General features: G+C 51.9%; 1 protein-coding gene across 1 annotated transcript in view; it reads left to right on the top strand.

Moving 5' to 3' along the window:
• SLCO3A1 (solute carrier organic anion transporter family member 3A1) overlaps positions 1-15,321 on the top strand; it is a 169,407-nt gene that overhangs the window by 124,256 nt on the left and 29,830 nt on the right. The window contains exons 3-4 of the mRNA XM_064158056.1: positions 2,627-2,725; positions 8,504-8,767. Of these exons, the coding sequence (XP_064014126.1) occupies positions 2,627-2,725; positions 8,504-8,767 (363 nt within the window). The remainder of the gene's footprint in view (positions 1-2,626; positions 2,726-8,503; positions 8,768-15,321) is intronic.

Genomic DNA, 15,321 nt, shown 5'->3' with positions numbered 1-15,321 from the left:
GTGGTTTGCCGTGGGATAAGAGGGAATTAGTTTGTGCTCTGCGTTTTAACAATGAAGGTGGAGTTCTTTCTGCCCATACCAGTTTATTCTGCTTGGCCAAGCTGTCATCAGCAGGTGCACCTCACCTTGCATAGGCCTGGTGGTCTCCTGGGAGTATTTTGCAGTTCTGGTTGTTTTTCCAGCTCCTGAGAAATGCACAGAGAGAGAACTTTTGGAATTAGAGGTTCCCAGCTAATGAACTTGGTAGCTGTGATGGTGTGCATAAAGACTGCTTTAAGATGCTAGACAGCACCACTGGAGAGATGTGTAACCACACTCAGAAGTGAGTAAGCTCCTTTTGAAGTGCAGCAACACCAAGCCTGGTATCAGGACAGGCTGGCACATTACTGGCCACGAGCCCTGAGGAGCTGCCCACTTCAAGCCCACAGGTCCCTCAGCCACAATATGAAGAGCCCTGCAGAGGGACCTGGACAGGCTGGATGGGTGGGCAGAGGCCAACAGGAAGAGATTGAACAAGGCCAAGTGCAGGGTTCTGCACTTTGGCCACAACAACCCCAGGCAGCACTACAGGCTGGGGCCAGAGTGGCTGAGAGCAGCCAGGAAGAAAGGGACCTGGGGGTACTGATAGATAGTAGGCTGAAGATGAGGCAGCAGTGTGCCCAGGTGGGCAGCAGAGCCAATGGCATCCTGGCCTGCATCAGGAGCAGTGTGGGCAGCAGGACAAGGGAGGTTCTTCTGCCCCTGTACTCAGCACTGGTCAGGCAACACCTTGAGTGCTGTGTCCAGTTCTGGGCCCCTCAATTCAAGAGAGATGTTGAGGTGCTGGAAGGTGTCCAGAGAAGAGTGACAAAGCTGGTGAGGGGCCTGGAGCAGAGCCCTGTGAGGAGAGGCTGAGGGAGCTGGGGGTGTGCAGCCTGCAGCAGAGGAGGCTCAGGGCAGACCTCATTGCTGTCTACAAATACCTGAAGGGAGGCTGTAGCCAGGTGGGATTGGTCTCTTCTGCCAGGCAAGCAGCAACAGAAGAAGGGGACACAGTCTCAAGTTGTGCCAGGGCAGGTCTAGGCTGGATGTTAGGAGGAAGTTGTTGGCAGAGATAGGAGAGAGTTGTTGGTATTGGAATGGGCTGCCCAGGGAGGTGGTGGAGACACCGTCCCTCGGGTGTTCAAGAAAAGCCTGTCTGAGGCACTTAGTGCCATGGTCTGGTTGATTGGACAGGGCTGGGTGCTAGGTTGGCCTGGATGATCTTGGAGGTCTCTTCCAACCTGGTTGATTCTATGATTCTATGAAGGAGCAGGTCTGGCTCCGCTCCATGCCAGAGAGATTTACCCTTGCTTCCCTTCAGAAAGCCACTTCCAAGAGCCCTTAGGCACTTGTTTTTTCTATCCCAAACACGAAGGTAGCAAATATGTTCCTATTGTCTGATTTACAAATGTTTTGTGTTGTCTTTGCTGCTCCTTTGTCTGGATTATCCTTGTGTCCCCCTGCCTTTCCGCCCCGGATAATTGAGAGCTGGCAGTGTTCCTGTAGCATTCCTGTTTCAGGGCCAAAATGGGAGTGAGAATAAATACTTCTAAACACTGTATTGAAGCAAATAAGTAATTTACTCATCATAGCTCTTTGCCTAGCAGTGCTTTGGCAATTTCAGGCAGGTTGTGCAGGAGCAGCGAGCAGCTGTGAGGGGCTGGAAGAAGTGAGTGCCTTGGGGAACGTTTGCAGCATGGATGTAACATGGAGAAGGGCTTCACAGATTTGGTGGAGTGCTTCTACTTTTTCTACTGGCAGTGCTGCATTTCCATAGCTTTTCTGGCCCCTGCTTTCTGAAAACAGCCCTGTCTCTCAGGCATTTAGCTGGAGGGGGCAAAAGGAGAGATGTCCCCATAGGGAGGGGGCAGCTCTGCTTTATAGGAGCAAGGGATGGTTTAGGTTGGAGAGGAACTCAGAGATCGTCCAGTTCCAACCCCTTGCCATAGGCAGGGACACCTCCCACTAGAACAGGTGGCTCAAGTACTCATCCAACCTGGTTCTGAACACCTCCAGGGAGGTTGTGGAGCACAGAAGCACCCAATGTGATCTTTGATCACATTGGGTGCTTCTGTGCTCCACAACCTCCCTGGGCAACCTGTGCCAGTGTCTCACCACCCTCACTGCAAACAACTCCTTCCTAACATCCAGTTTCAATCTCCCCTCTGCCAGTTCAAACCCATTCCTCCTCCTCCTGTCATTACAAGACCTTGTCAATAGTCCCTCCCCAGCCCTCCTGTAGGCCCCCTTCAGACACTGGAAGGCCACTCCAAGGTCTCCTGGAAGCCTTCTCTTCTCCAGGCCTTTGAATAAGGCATCTTTTAAGAGCAGCCAGCCAACTAAAGCACAGCTTATGTCCACACCACGTTGTCAGTTCAACAGGAACCCTTCAGCATTATCATAGCTCCCTCTATTCTTTTTCCTCCAGAGAAAAAACAGAAAGCATTTGGGGTGCTCTTTGACCTCTCAAGTATTTGCCAGGGGCACATAATCCCTGTCTGTTTGTCATCAGCAGAGCAACCTTGCAAACCACAAGACAAGCAAAACAATTTGCAGTGAATAACCTGAGCCTAGTACTAATTTGCTCTTTTCTCTCCTCTTGTAGGGATCCTGTTTACGATGTTGGTGTTTGGACCAGCCTGTGGATTTATCTTGGGCTCCTTTTGTACCAAAATCTACGTGGATGCTGTCTTCATTGACACAAGTAAGGAGAACTGGGCTTGTATTCAAATGAAATATGCTAATGTATCAGCAGTTAGGAGGAAGTTCTTCACAGAGAGAGTGATTGGCATTGGAATGGGCTGCCCAGGGAGGTGGTGGAGTCACCATCCCTGGAGGTGTTGAAGCAAAGCCTGGCTGAGGCACTTAGTGCCATGGTCTGGTTGACTGGATAGGGCTGGGTGCTAGGTTGGACTGGCTGAGCTTGGAGGTCTCTTCCAACCTGGCTGATTCTATGATTCTATGACAAAAATGCTGATACTCACAAGCAGGAAAATGCTTCTTGTTTCACCTTGAGTGCCTCTTGTATAAGCATCACTTTTAGAGGGGGTTTATGACAGGGATTTTAAAGTTTCAAACTCTCTTCATAGTTAACAGTTTTGTAGTTGTAAAGTTTGTTCCCTTCTATTGCCTTTTCTACTGTGAGATGAGTTTCAGCCCAGCTGTTAGGTCTTAAATATCACTGTGACAGGGCATACCAGCTAGCTCTGGTCATAACCTTGCCAGGGGAGGTATGTCCAGAGTGTGAAATGAAATCCAGAGAGCTGCCATCCCCAGGAACTGGGGTCTGCCCAGGCTCTCTGATGGGTGCACAGCAGTAAGACCCAGACCCAGCACTTTCTGCACATGTCCTTGTTTGAAGATGACACCAAGCTAGCAGCAGGTGTTGATCTGTTGGAAGGTAGGAGGGCCCTGCAGAGGGACCTGGACAGGCTGGATGGGTGGGCAGAGGCCAATGGGATGAGATTTAACAAGGCCAAGTGCAGGGTTCTGCCACTTTGGCCACAACAACCCCAAGCAGCACTACAGGCTGGGGACTGAGTGGCTGAGAGCAGCCAGGAGGAGAGGGACCTGGGGGTACTGATAGATAGTAGCTGAAGATGAGCCAGCAGTGTGCCCAGGTGGGCAGGAGAGCCAATGGCATCCTGGGCTGCACCAGGAACAGTGTGGCCAGTAGGACAAGGAAGGTTATTCTGCTCCTGTACTCAGCACTGGTGAGGCCACAACTTGAGTGCTGTGTCCAGTTCTGGGCCCCTCAATTCAAGAGAGATGTTGAGGTGCTGGAAGGTGTCCAGAGAAGGGCGACAAAGCTGGTGAGGGGCCTGCAGCACAAACCCTATGAGGAGAGGCTGAGGGAGCTGGGGGTGTGCAGCCTGGAGAGGAGGAGACTCAGGGGTGACCTCATTGCTGTCTACAACTACCCGAAGGGAGGCTGTAGCCAGGTGGGGTTGGGCTCTGCTGCCAGGCAGCCAGCAACAGAACAAGGGGACACAGTCTCAAGCTGTGCCAGGGCAGGTCTAGGCTGGATGTTAGGAGGAAGTTGTTGTCAGAGAGAGTGATTGGCATTGGAATGGGCTGCCCAGGGAGGTGATGGAGTCACTGTGCCTGGAAGTGTTCAAGACAAAACTGAATGAGGCACTTAGTGCCATGGCCTGGTTGAGTGGATAGGGCTGGGTGCTAGGTAGGGCTGGCCAAGCTTGGAGATCTCTTCCAACCTGGTTGATTCTATGATTCTATGACCGGCTCGGTGCCTACAGCAGCTTGTTTATTTTTGCCAAAGCAGTGCTAATTACTGCTTTCCTCGACTCTGCACTCGGGTTAAAGCAGATTGATTGCCAGCCGGCTTTAGTTCGCTCAAGAGCGCTCCGAGTTGTTCTGCGGCCGCCTGCAGTACGCAGAGTGGCCGCTAGAGGGCAGCGTGCGACAGGCTGTCCCCCGCTGCTCCCCGAGCCGTTGGGCAGGTTGCAGACCTGAGGTTTCCTCCTCCTCCCTCGCTTGGTCAGGGACTTCTTCTGCAGCTCGGAGCTCCAGCTGGTCCCACAGGCTCTTACACAGCCACGGCAGTGCTGTGCCCTTGGAGGGTCCGTTCTGATTCTGTGATCAGAGAAGCACAGAATGTTAGGGGATAGAAGGGACATGGAAAGCTCCTCCAATCCAACCCCCTTGCCAGAGCAGGATCACCTAAGGCAGGTCGCACAGGAACAGAACCAGGTGGGCTTTGAATATCTCCATAGAAGGAAACCAGTGATTTGCTCCAGAAATCACCCTTATAGTGAAAATGTTTTGCCTTTAAGTTCACACAGAACCTCCTCTGCCCCAGCTTGCACCCATTGCCTCTTGTCCTATCATTGAACATCACTGAGCACAGGAGGACATCACTGGCTCTGTCCTGCTGACACTGCCCATCACACCTTTATAAACATGCCTGAGGTCCTCTCAGTCTTCTCTTCTCCAATCTGAAGAGCCTCAGCTCCCTCAGCCTTTCCTCACAGGGAAAGATCCTCTGTTCCACTCCCTTCAGCATCTTTGTGGCTCTGCGCTGGACTCTTTCAAGCAGTTCCCTGAGGTCTTCCTTGAACTGAGGGCACAGAACTGGGTACAATATTCCAGATGTTGGAAATACATCCTCACAAGATGCATTTGGGTGGAGTTGAACCTTGCACAACTTGGAACAGAATTGTGCCAATCTGGAAAAGTGGTACTGTCTTTTCTTAGTCTGATGGCAGCTGAAGACTCTAAATGATGTTGAATGAGCAGGAAAGAGTATCCTTTTTTTTGAGGGCTGACACTTTTGCCTGTGGCTTGGTCAGACACCACATGGCCCATTTTCATGCCCTGGCTTTAGCAAAGATCACAGATCACCAAGTTGGAAGGGACCTCGAGGATTATCAGCTCCAACCTTTAGGCAGAGGAACTTGTTTGAACCCTATTACATCTGTGACCATTAAGTGTAATGTGTCCTGTAATTTCTTCTCCTTGGAGGTGTGTAATGGTATGGATTCAAACCTCTGGTGGGGCAAGGAGTTGGGAGTGCCCTGCCACAAGGTGACGCTGTGGAACTCCTCACTGTAGGATGCTAAAAGTCTACAAATGGAAGAAAAAGCAGTTGGACAATTTTATAGCAGAAAAAAAATGAGTATGACACCAAATCTAGCTTAGAAAGCTCCTGAGACACAGATCACCAGAATGAGGTCAGGTGTATGTTGACACCATCCTCGTGGTCTTTCTGGGCATCTGCAGCTGGTTACCATCAAAAGCAGGATGCTGGCTTGGCTAAAATGAAAGTGATGTGCTCCAGACATTTTTAACATAAGACACTGCTCCACATTTAGAACTCAAAGAGATAAAGGCAGAAGCACAGAGGAGGATGGTGGTGTGCTATCAGTGAGAAGCCTGCAGGGCCTGTGGCTCAGCAGGTCATAGGAAGGGTGTAGCACTTTCCAGCTGTGTGTCCAGCTGGCTTTGGCCAGGGTCCATGGCTGCTGTGGGAGGGCTTCAGCTATTTTTGTATGGAAGAGACTTTCCACAGGGCAGCTGGCTCAGCCTTGCAGCTTGGAGCAGCACGAGGAGAGCAGGCTCCAAAGGGCTGAGCTCTGCTCTGCTCTCTGTTCCAGGCAGGAGGTGTGGGATGCCAGGCACACTGCTGTGCTGCTCTCCATACAAGACTTATTTTAGGAAGGGGATACAGAATCAGACAGGGTTGGAAGGGACTGCAAGGATCAGACAGTGCCAACACCCCCTGCCATGGGCAGGGACACCTCACACTACATCAGGCTGGCCAGAGCCTCATCCAGCCTGGCCTTAAACACCTCCATGGATGAGGCTTCCACCACCTCCCTGAGCAACCCCTTCCAGGCTCTCACCACCCTCATGCTGAAGATCTTCTTCCTAACATCCAGGCTGAATCTCCCCATTTCCAGCTTTGTTCCATTTCCCCCAGGCCTATCACTACCTGACAGCCTAAAAAGTCTCTCCCCAGCTTTCTTGTAGGCCCCTTTAAGATACTGGAAGGCCACAATAAGGTCACCTGGGAGCTTCTCCTCTCCAGCCTGAACAAGCCTCAACTGTCTCAGTCTCTCTTCATAGCAGAGGTGCTCCAGCCTTCTCAGCATCCTTTTGGCCCTTCTCTAGACACCTTCCAGCACATTCACATCCCACTTGTACCAGTGGCTCCAGAACTGGATGCAGTACTCCAGGTGAGGTCTCACCAGTGCAGAGTGTAGGGGAAGAATGACTTCCCTCTCCCTGCTGCCCACACTTCTCTGGCTGCAGCCCAGGCTCTGGTTACTCTCTGGGCTGCCAAAGCACACTGACAGCTCAGATTGAGCTTCTGGTCCACCAGCACCCCCAGGTCCCTCTCCTTAAAGGCTGCTCTCAAGCCAGTCACTGTCCAGCCTATATTGGTGCTTGGGATTGCCTCAACCCAGATGCAGGGCTTTGCATGAAGAAGACCTTGCTTTATGTGGCTCTCCATACGGTGGTGGTCTCAGGAACCTATAAACTATGGACTTTAGGCAGGAGGGAATCACAACAGAAGAATGCAGCCCCTCCAAAGCATCAATTTCCCAGCGCTGTACACGCTGGAGAGCTGCGTGTCATTTTCCCTGAGGGGAAGAGAGCTTCCTTCTGTCTCTGCTTGAGAGACAGCTTGATTGCCTCACTTGAGACACATTTCTCAGCGTGGCAGTAACCAGACAGAGTCGTGAACACAGGAGCTTGTCATTCCAGCCACGCAGGCCCAGAGCTGCCCTGGGAGCTGGCTGGGGCGCTGGGCACCCTCTGCTGCCTTGCCTTGGGTGTGGCACTGAGGCAAGCTTTAGGAGCACAGCTGCTTCTCTCCTGCTGCTTGTTTTTATTCCCCTAAACTGACTTCGGAGCCCACTTTTTCCTTATCTCTGCTGAGTGATGTTCTGCAGGATGCTGTAGCCTTTTGCTTCACCTTTCTGCGTTTTCTGATGATTCCTCTGCCCTTCTGAGCCAGATGGATGCAGTGGACAGGTTTTCACAGAATCATAGAATCAACCAGGTTGGAAGAGAGCTCCAAGCTCAGCCAGTCCAACCTAGCACCCAGCCCTGGCCAGTCAACTAGACCATGGCACTAAGTGCCCCAGCCAGGCTTGGCTTCAACACCTCCAGCCATGGTGACGGTGACGGATGTTCAGCCTGGAGGAGACAAGACTCCAGTGGGGGACATTAGAGCTGCCTGCCTGTACCTGAAGGGATCACAGAATCAGCCAGGTTGGAAGAGACCTCCAACATCAGCCAGTCCAACCTAGCACCCAGCCCTAGACAATCAACCAGACCATGGCACTAAGTGCCCCAGCCAGGCTTTGCTTAACACCTCCAGGCACAGAGACTCCACCACCTCCCTGGGCAGCCCATTCCAATGCCAATCACTCTCTCTGCCAACAACTTCTTCCTAACACCCAGCCTAGACCTCCCCTGGCACAGCTTGAGACTGTATCCCCTTGTTCTGTTGCTGGCTGCCTGGCAGCAGAGCCCAACCCCACCTGGCTACAGCCTCCCTGCAGGCAGCTGCAGCCAGCAATGAGCTCTGCCCTGAGCCTCCTCTTCTGCAGGCTGCACACCCCCAGCTCCCTCAGCCTCTCCTCACAGGGCTCTGCTCCAGGCCCCTCCCCAGCCTTGCTGCCCTTCTCTGGACACCTTCCAGCACCTCAGCATCTCTCTTGAACTGAGGAGCCCAGAACTGGACACAGTACTCAAGGTGTGTCCTGAGCAGTGCTGAGCACAGGGGCAGAAGTACCTCCCTAGTCCTGCTGCCCACACTGCTCCTGAGCCAGGCCAATATCCCTTTGGCTCTCTCAGCCACCTGGGCACACTGCTGCCTCCTCTTCAGCTCCTCTCTGCCAGTACCCTCAGGCCCCTTTCTGCCAGCAGCTCTCAGCCGCGCTGCCCCAGGCCTGCAGCCTTGCTTGGCCCTGCGGTGGCGCAGGCGCTGACGCCTGTGTGTGTTGCCTTGCAGGCAAGCTGGACATCACCCCGGACGACCCGCGGTGGATCGGAGCGTGGTGGGGAGGCTTCCTGCTGTGCGGTGCCTTACTCTTCTTCTCGTCCCTGCCCATGTTCGGCTTCCCGCAGTCGCTGCCGCCGCGGCCGGAGCGCGCCGCAGAGAGCGAGCAGGCCATGCTCCCCGAGAGGGACTACGAGAGGCCCAAGCCCAGCAACGGCGTCCTGCGGCACGCCCTGGAGGGGGAGAGCAGCACCACCTGCTTCCAGCAGCTGCGAGGTGAGGCCCTGGAGGGAGGGGAGCCTCGGGGGGCACCTTGGCGCATTCTACAGCCCCCTGAAGGGAAGCTGCAGTAAGGGAGGAGTCAGGCTCTGCTCCCAGGCAGCTTGTGTCCAGGCGAGAGGGCACGGCCTGAAGGGGCACCAGGGGAGGGTTGGGTGGGATGTTAGAGAGCAATTCCTCATGGAAAGGGTGATTGGACACTGTGCTCAGCACTGCTCAGGACACCCCTGCAGTGCTGTGTTTAGTTCTGGGCCTCTCAGTTCAAGAGAGATGTTGAGGTGCTGGAAGGTGTCCAGAGAAGGGCAGCAAGGCTGGGGAGGGGCCTGGAGCAGAGCCCTGTGAGGAGAGGCTGAGGGAGCTGGGGGTGTGCAGCCTGCAGCAGAGGAGGCTCAGGGCAGAGCTCATTGCTGTCTGCAGCTGCCTGCAGGGAGGCTGTAGCCAGGTGGGGTTGGGCTCTGCTGCCAGGCAAGCAGCAACAGAACAAGGGGACACAGTCTCAAGCTGTGCCAGGGGAGGTCTAGGCTGGATGTTGTTAGGAAGTTGTTGTCAGAGAGAGTGATTGGCATTGGAATGGGCTGCCCAGGGAGGTGGTGGAGTCCTCATCCCTGGAGGTGTTTAAGAGGAGGCTGGATGAAGCCTGAGCAGTGCTGAGCACAGGGGCAGAAGAACCTCCCTTGTCCTGCTGCCCACACTGTTTCTGAGCCAGCCCAGGATGCCATTGGCTCTGCTGCCCACCTGGGCACTGCTGCCTCATCTTCAGCTCCTCTCTCCCAGTACCCCCAGGTCCCTCTCTGCCTGTCTTCCTCTCCAGCCACTCTGTCCCCAGCCTGTAGTGCTGCTTGGGGTTGTTGTGGCCAAAGTGCAGAACCCTGCACTTGGCCTTGTTCAATCTCATCCCATTGGCCTCTGCCCACCCATCCAGCCTGGCCAGGTTCCTCTGCAGGGCTCTCCTACCCTCCAGCAGCTCCACACCTGCACTTAGCTTGGTGTCATCTGCAAACTTACTGATGCTGGACTCAATGTCCACATCACGTCCTGCAGTGATTGGAATGGACTTGGCTCTAATTAAGGTCAGCTAAGGATCCAGGATTTTGTGGGAGAGTGTGGGCAGATCCTCCTTCTGTAGGCTGCACTGGAAAAACTTTCATCTGAGAGCGTTGTTCTGCAGCACTGGTGGCTGCTTCCCACTCTCTGTCATTGTGGCAGAGCAGGTTTCATTACTGCCTAATGCATTTAGATAAACGAGGACAAAATCACTCCCTCTGCAGTTGCTTTAATTAGGAATTGAATGAGGTGCTGCTGGGAAGGAAAAATAGACTCGGGGTGGGGGGTGGAAGGAAGGGAAAAAGGTGTTTTCTTAAACACAAAAATGTCTTGAATCATTAATGTGGATGTTCATTAGGGAAGGTCAGAGATGTGGCATTTTGGCTTGATGAGAAAACTCAGACAAAAGGTAAAGGGGGAGATTGTTTGAACATTTGCCAGTGAAATGAATTTCTTCATTTTCCCAGCTCTGTGGCAAGGCTTCTGCTCAAGTTGGAGGAATGGGCTTTTCCCCAGGGGCTGTCCATCTGGGTAGTTCTGTGCCTTTGGTCATGGGTTCACCAGAGCATCTGGCCACTGAGTTGTCAGAGTGGGCACGAGGACAGTTTTGGAGGTTCTCCTACAGAAAACTGAAAGAGTTTGGCTGTGTCCTTGCTGCATGGAGGGGCAGCAGTTGTGCCCAAAGATGGTGCTGAGCAAGTTGAGTTCCTTGCACACAGGGAGGCCATGGAGGGGTTCCAAGAGCATCTATTGCTCATTGAAGTAGAGAAATTAAACTGCCACATCCATATGCCTCAAAGTATTGATTACATCAGGAGGCACCACCCTTCACATTGCAAGTGACCCCCAGTTTGTGTCCCAGAAGTCTCTCTGGAGGTGGACTTTGAAATACAATTTCCATCACATCAAATAAGACATGGAATGACCTTTTTAGTTATGCTTTTGATGCTGCCACAGACAACACAGTGTTGGCAGCTGCCATCTCCTTTCAAGTCTCTTGCCACTCTTGTCACAGTGGGAAGATGGTCAAGAGATGTGTTTGCTGAAGTGCCTGCCTGGAGAGGATATTTGGGCAAGGGATGGCAAATGGGCTTCTCCATTTGTAATGAGCATTGCTCAGGTCTTCAGTCTTGCTGTGCATAAAGATTGTTTTGCCAGCAGCTGAAACATGTGGATGCACCCTTTTGTGGCAGGACCTAGTATCTGTTACATCTTTGTTGCTCTTATAAAGTTTCCTTTGGGAAAAGTTCAACTGTTTAGCAGTCTTTAGACTGCTAATTATATCTAGAAGCTACAAATATGCATGTACAGAGGTTAAAAATACATCTGTGCATACAGAGCCACATCTTCTGTCCTGCCATGGCATATATGGGGTTAGTATGTGTTTGTGAAGCTGAGTGGCAGAGGATGTACCTGCCATGGTAGAGGAGGTTCCACATACAGCGTGGGGTTGGGGTTCTAGGTGGAAACCCACATTGTGGTGTGTGTGGTCATAACTCTGGCTTGTTTTTAGCCAGTGTTGTCTCTGCAGCATGGTCCTGGGCAGGTGTATGCTAGGCATAAGTCTAGATGTGTGTGGAGGTGCACCTCTTGTGCACAGGATGGGGAGGAAGAGTTGTTAGTTGTTTCGCTGGGCTGATCATGGCAACCCACTGTGTATCAGCAGTGCATCCTCAGAGCCTGAACTGAGTTTCTTTTATGGCCATTGCAGGGGGGGTGATGAATGTTTTGATTTGTTTAAACTATTGCAGAGATTGCTGCAAGTCAAATGGCCATGGCAGGAGAAGAAGCAGGGTGATGTCAGCTGGAGGCTTGCTCCCAGCTGGGTCGTGGCTGTCAGCTAGCAACGTGGCATGCTGGCACGTGGGAGGCTGCTCAAGACACTACAAGATTTGCTGTAAGACAGTGAGATATAGGTCTGGTTGAGATTCCTTGCCTGTCTCTAGCTTTAGCACACAGAAGAGCTAGGACTAATATAAAAGGAACCTGCTCAAAGTATCAGGAAGTCTTTTTACATCTCTACAAGGTCTAAGCTGGAGGGAGGGCCCAGCTTTTGGGAAGCCACAGCGTCTCTTGATGCAGGGTATTTTCATGCTGGGAAAAGAAGCATCCTTAAGAGGAGCTTCAAACTTCAAATGAAGTCTATGCCTTTGAATGTCAGAAGGTGAAGAGGCCATCAAAGGCAGCAGAGGCAGCGGGTGGCTGCCAGCACAGCTCTGCACAGCTGTGCTGGCAGGGGCACCATGGCTCAGGGACAGTCCTGCCAGGTGCTTACCAGTGCTGAACTGCTGTAGGAATGCTGCACTGCTTTACCCGATTGGCATTTCAGTTAAGCAATGCAAATCCGATTTGGGAGCACAAGGAAATGAAGGCTTAATAGCAGGAAGAGGATGGGCAAATGCTGCCATTACTCTCTCTTTGCTCTCAGCTGGCAGCCTGGCAGGGTTGTTCCAGCCCTACGCTCTCCTTATAGTCTGTGGAAGCACTGCAAGTGTGGGTCGCAGGAGTCTTTGCTGTCCTGGGGGCACAGCTTCACTTCTTCACCTCTGCTCTGCCTTGGGAACCTCTCTGCTGTGCAGGGTTGGAGATGATGCTCAGATGTGTCAGAGCACCTATGCCCTCTGCTCCCATCTGCCCAGCATCTGCCCTCATGGTGTTAATGTGCTGCCTCTAACATACCACCTGCTCCAGGAGGTGCTTGGAAATGTTTTGTTAACATCATTTTTCTTCTTTTCATACAGAAATGTCTTTTCTGCTGCACTGAATGGTCAGTTCCAATGAAATTTCATTTCAAACTGCTTCCTGTAAGGCTTTATCTTCAACATTCTGCTTTCAATGCATTTTGTTTAGCAATGATTTAAACCAGAAGTTCATTACCTTCTGCCTGTCTGTCTAGTCAGAGAGATTAAAAACCTAAAAGGATTGAAATTGATATGGAATCCTTCAGGTTTGGAAAGAAAAGATCATTCACAAAGATGTAAAAGGAAGCTCACTGTGGAATTAAATGAGTTTGAAAAGTACAAGTTCTCTAGATTTGGAAACATTTTGGTTTATGTCCAGCTTCGTTTCCAAGAGCATGGGAGAGTTGGGATGTACAGCTGACAGCTGTCTTAGTCTTCTGTTTGCTTCCTTCCTGCTGTCTGTACCAGTCTGCTGCATTTTGGCCACAACAGCCCCAAGCAGCACTACAGGCTGGGGACAGAGTGGCTGAGAGCAGCCAGGCAGAGAGGGACCTGGGGGTGCTGGGAGAGAGGAGCTGAAGATGAGGCAGCAGTGTGTCCAGGTGGGCAGCAGAGCCTATGGCAACCAGGGCTGTATCAGAAACAGTGTGGCCAGCAGGACAAGGGAGGTTCTTCTGACCCTGTGCTCAGCACTGCTCAGGCCACATCTTGAGTACTGTGTCCAGTTCTGGGCTCCCCAGTGTAAAAGAGCTGTTGAGGTGCTGGAAGGTGTCCAGAGAAGGGTGACAAAACTGGTGAGGGGCCTGGAGCAGAGCCCTGTGAGGAGAGGCTGAGGGAGCTGGGGGTGTGCAGCCTGCAGAAGAGGAGGTTGAGACTATAGGGTTAAAAATTTTCTGGGGACTAGAAGATTGTTATTCAATTCCATAATTCTGCTATCTCCTTATAAACTCAGAACAAGGTCAGTTCATGCTCCTTTCTTCCTCCTCCTGCCCTGTGTGTGTGGCTAGAAAATCAGCTCAAATGGCCACAGCTTTCATGAGGAAGTGGGCTTTGTTGGCAGATTCTTCTTGGCTATTTCCAAACCAGCATCCTTGTTATCAGAAGTTTTGATTAGTTCAGAAAGATCTTCAGCCTGCATGCTGCTAGACAGAAGCTGAGCAGCAGCTGAGGTCAAGAAGAGTATGCCTGTCTCCAAACAGACACTGTGCCTTTCTCTGACCTCCATGGTTTGGGTCAGAGAGGTTTACATTCCCCTCTGAAATCCAGCAAAGTTGGTTGCTGGAGTCAAGATGATCAAGTAGAAGGACTTCCTCTTTCCATCCATGAGATTGTTGCCTCAAGCTTGGATCTGTCAAGAAGCTTCTTTGGCATCAGTATCATGCTTTTCATAGAATCATAGCATCAACCACGTTGGAAGAGACCTCCAAGCTCAGCCAGTCCAACCTAGCACCCAGCCCTGGACAATCAACCAGACCATGGCACTAAGTGCCCCAGCCAGGCTTGGCTTCAACACCTCCAGGCACAGCAACTCCACCACCTCCCTGGGCAGCCCATTCCAATGCCAATCACTCTCTCTGGCAACAACTTCCTCCTGACATCCAGCCTAGACCTGCCCTGGCACAACATTTCCTTCATATCTTCTGTGACTGGATCTTAAGAAGGAGTTCATGGATGGGGAACTCTGCATTAGGTTGCCTGGGGAAGCTGTGGGTGCCTCCTGTCTACAAGTGTTGAAGGCCAGGTTGGATGAGGCCTTGAACAGCTGAGTCTAGTTGAGAGGTGTCCCTGCCCATGGTAGGGAGGTGGAGTAAATGATCTCTGAGGTCCCTTTCACCCACTCTAGGATTCTAATTTTGCCAAGGCCACACAGCATACGGCACTCACCTGCCAGACCTTTAGCACCTCTTGCCTTACTCCAGCTCCTCTTTTACAGGAGCTGCCTCTTTCCTGCAGGTTGTTTCTTCTTGCTGCCTGCCCTATTTTCCTCATCCCTTAATCCTCAAGCCAGCTGGAGATTTTTGCCATTTGTTTGCTGCTCAAATCTGAAGCTTGCTGCCTACATTGCCATCCAAATGGAGTATTTGGGCTCAAGACTACATTTTGCCTTCCCCTCGCTGTACTGCCCTCGGCGGACAGGGCTGTAAACTTCCCCCTAATTTATTGCTTTGCTTTCTGTGTTCCTCATCTTTACTGCAAATTGAAAACACGTCTCTGTAGGGTGCTCCAAGTGGAAAAAGGGGGCCTTGGTGATTGTAATGTTCCAAACAATTCATTTCAAGCACCAACGTGATGATTATAGTTTGTCGTTTCTAGAGAGTAGTTAAACCTCACGTAATGAGGTTGCCAATTATCCCCGCTACTCCCCGATGTTTGGTGACAAATCAGAGCTGCTTGGTGTACAGAAGTGTGTCTGTGTTTGCCAAACCTCTGCCCTCTCACCCACCTCTGCCCCCATGGTGGTGGGTAGGGAGGGTGCCTGATGCCTCGGCACAAGCGGTGCTTGGGTTGTTAGAAGGTGGAAGTTGAGGGATGGGTGGGAGCGTTGGAGAGCTTTGGGACATTGTCCTAAGTTCTTTTCAACCTCTGAATGATCATAGAATAGAATCATAGAATGGATTAGGTTGGAAGAGACCTCAAAGGTCATCTAGTTCCAGCTCCCCACCATAGGCAGGGACACCTCCCACACTAACAGGGCGCTCAAGGCCTCATCCAGTCTGGTCCTGAACACCTCCAGGGAGGTTGTGGAGCACAGATGCACAGAATGTGTCCCCTTGTTCTGTTGCTGGTTGTCTGGCAGAATAGACCAACCCCACCTGGCTTCAGGTA

This window comes from Pogoniulus pusillus, chromosome 17, assembly GCF_015220805.1.
Source record: "Pogoniulus pusillus isolate bPogPus1 chromosome 17, bPogPus1.pri, whole genome shotgun sequence".
NCBI classification, from domain to species: domain Eukaryota; kingdom Metazoa; phylum Chordata; class Aves; order Piciformes; family Lybiidae; genus Pogoniulus; species Pogoniulus pusillus.
The sequence above is the reverse complement of the archived record's forward strand: the minus strand, read 5'-3'. Positions and strand labels throughout refer to the sequence as shown.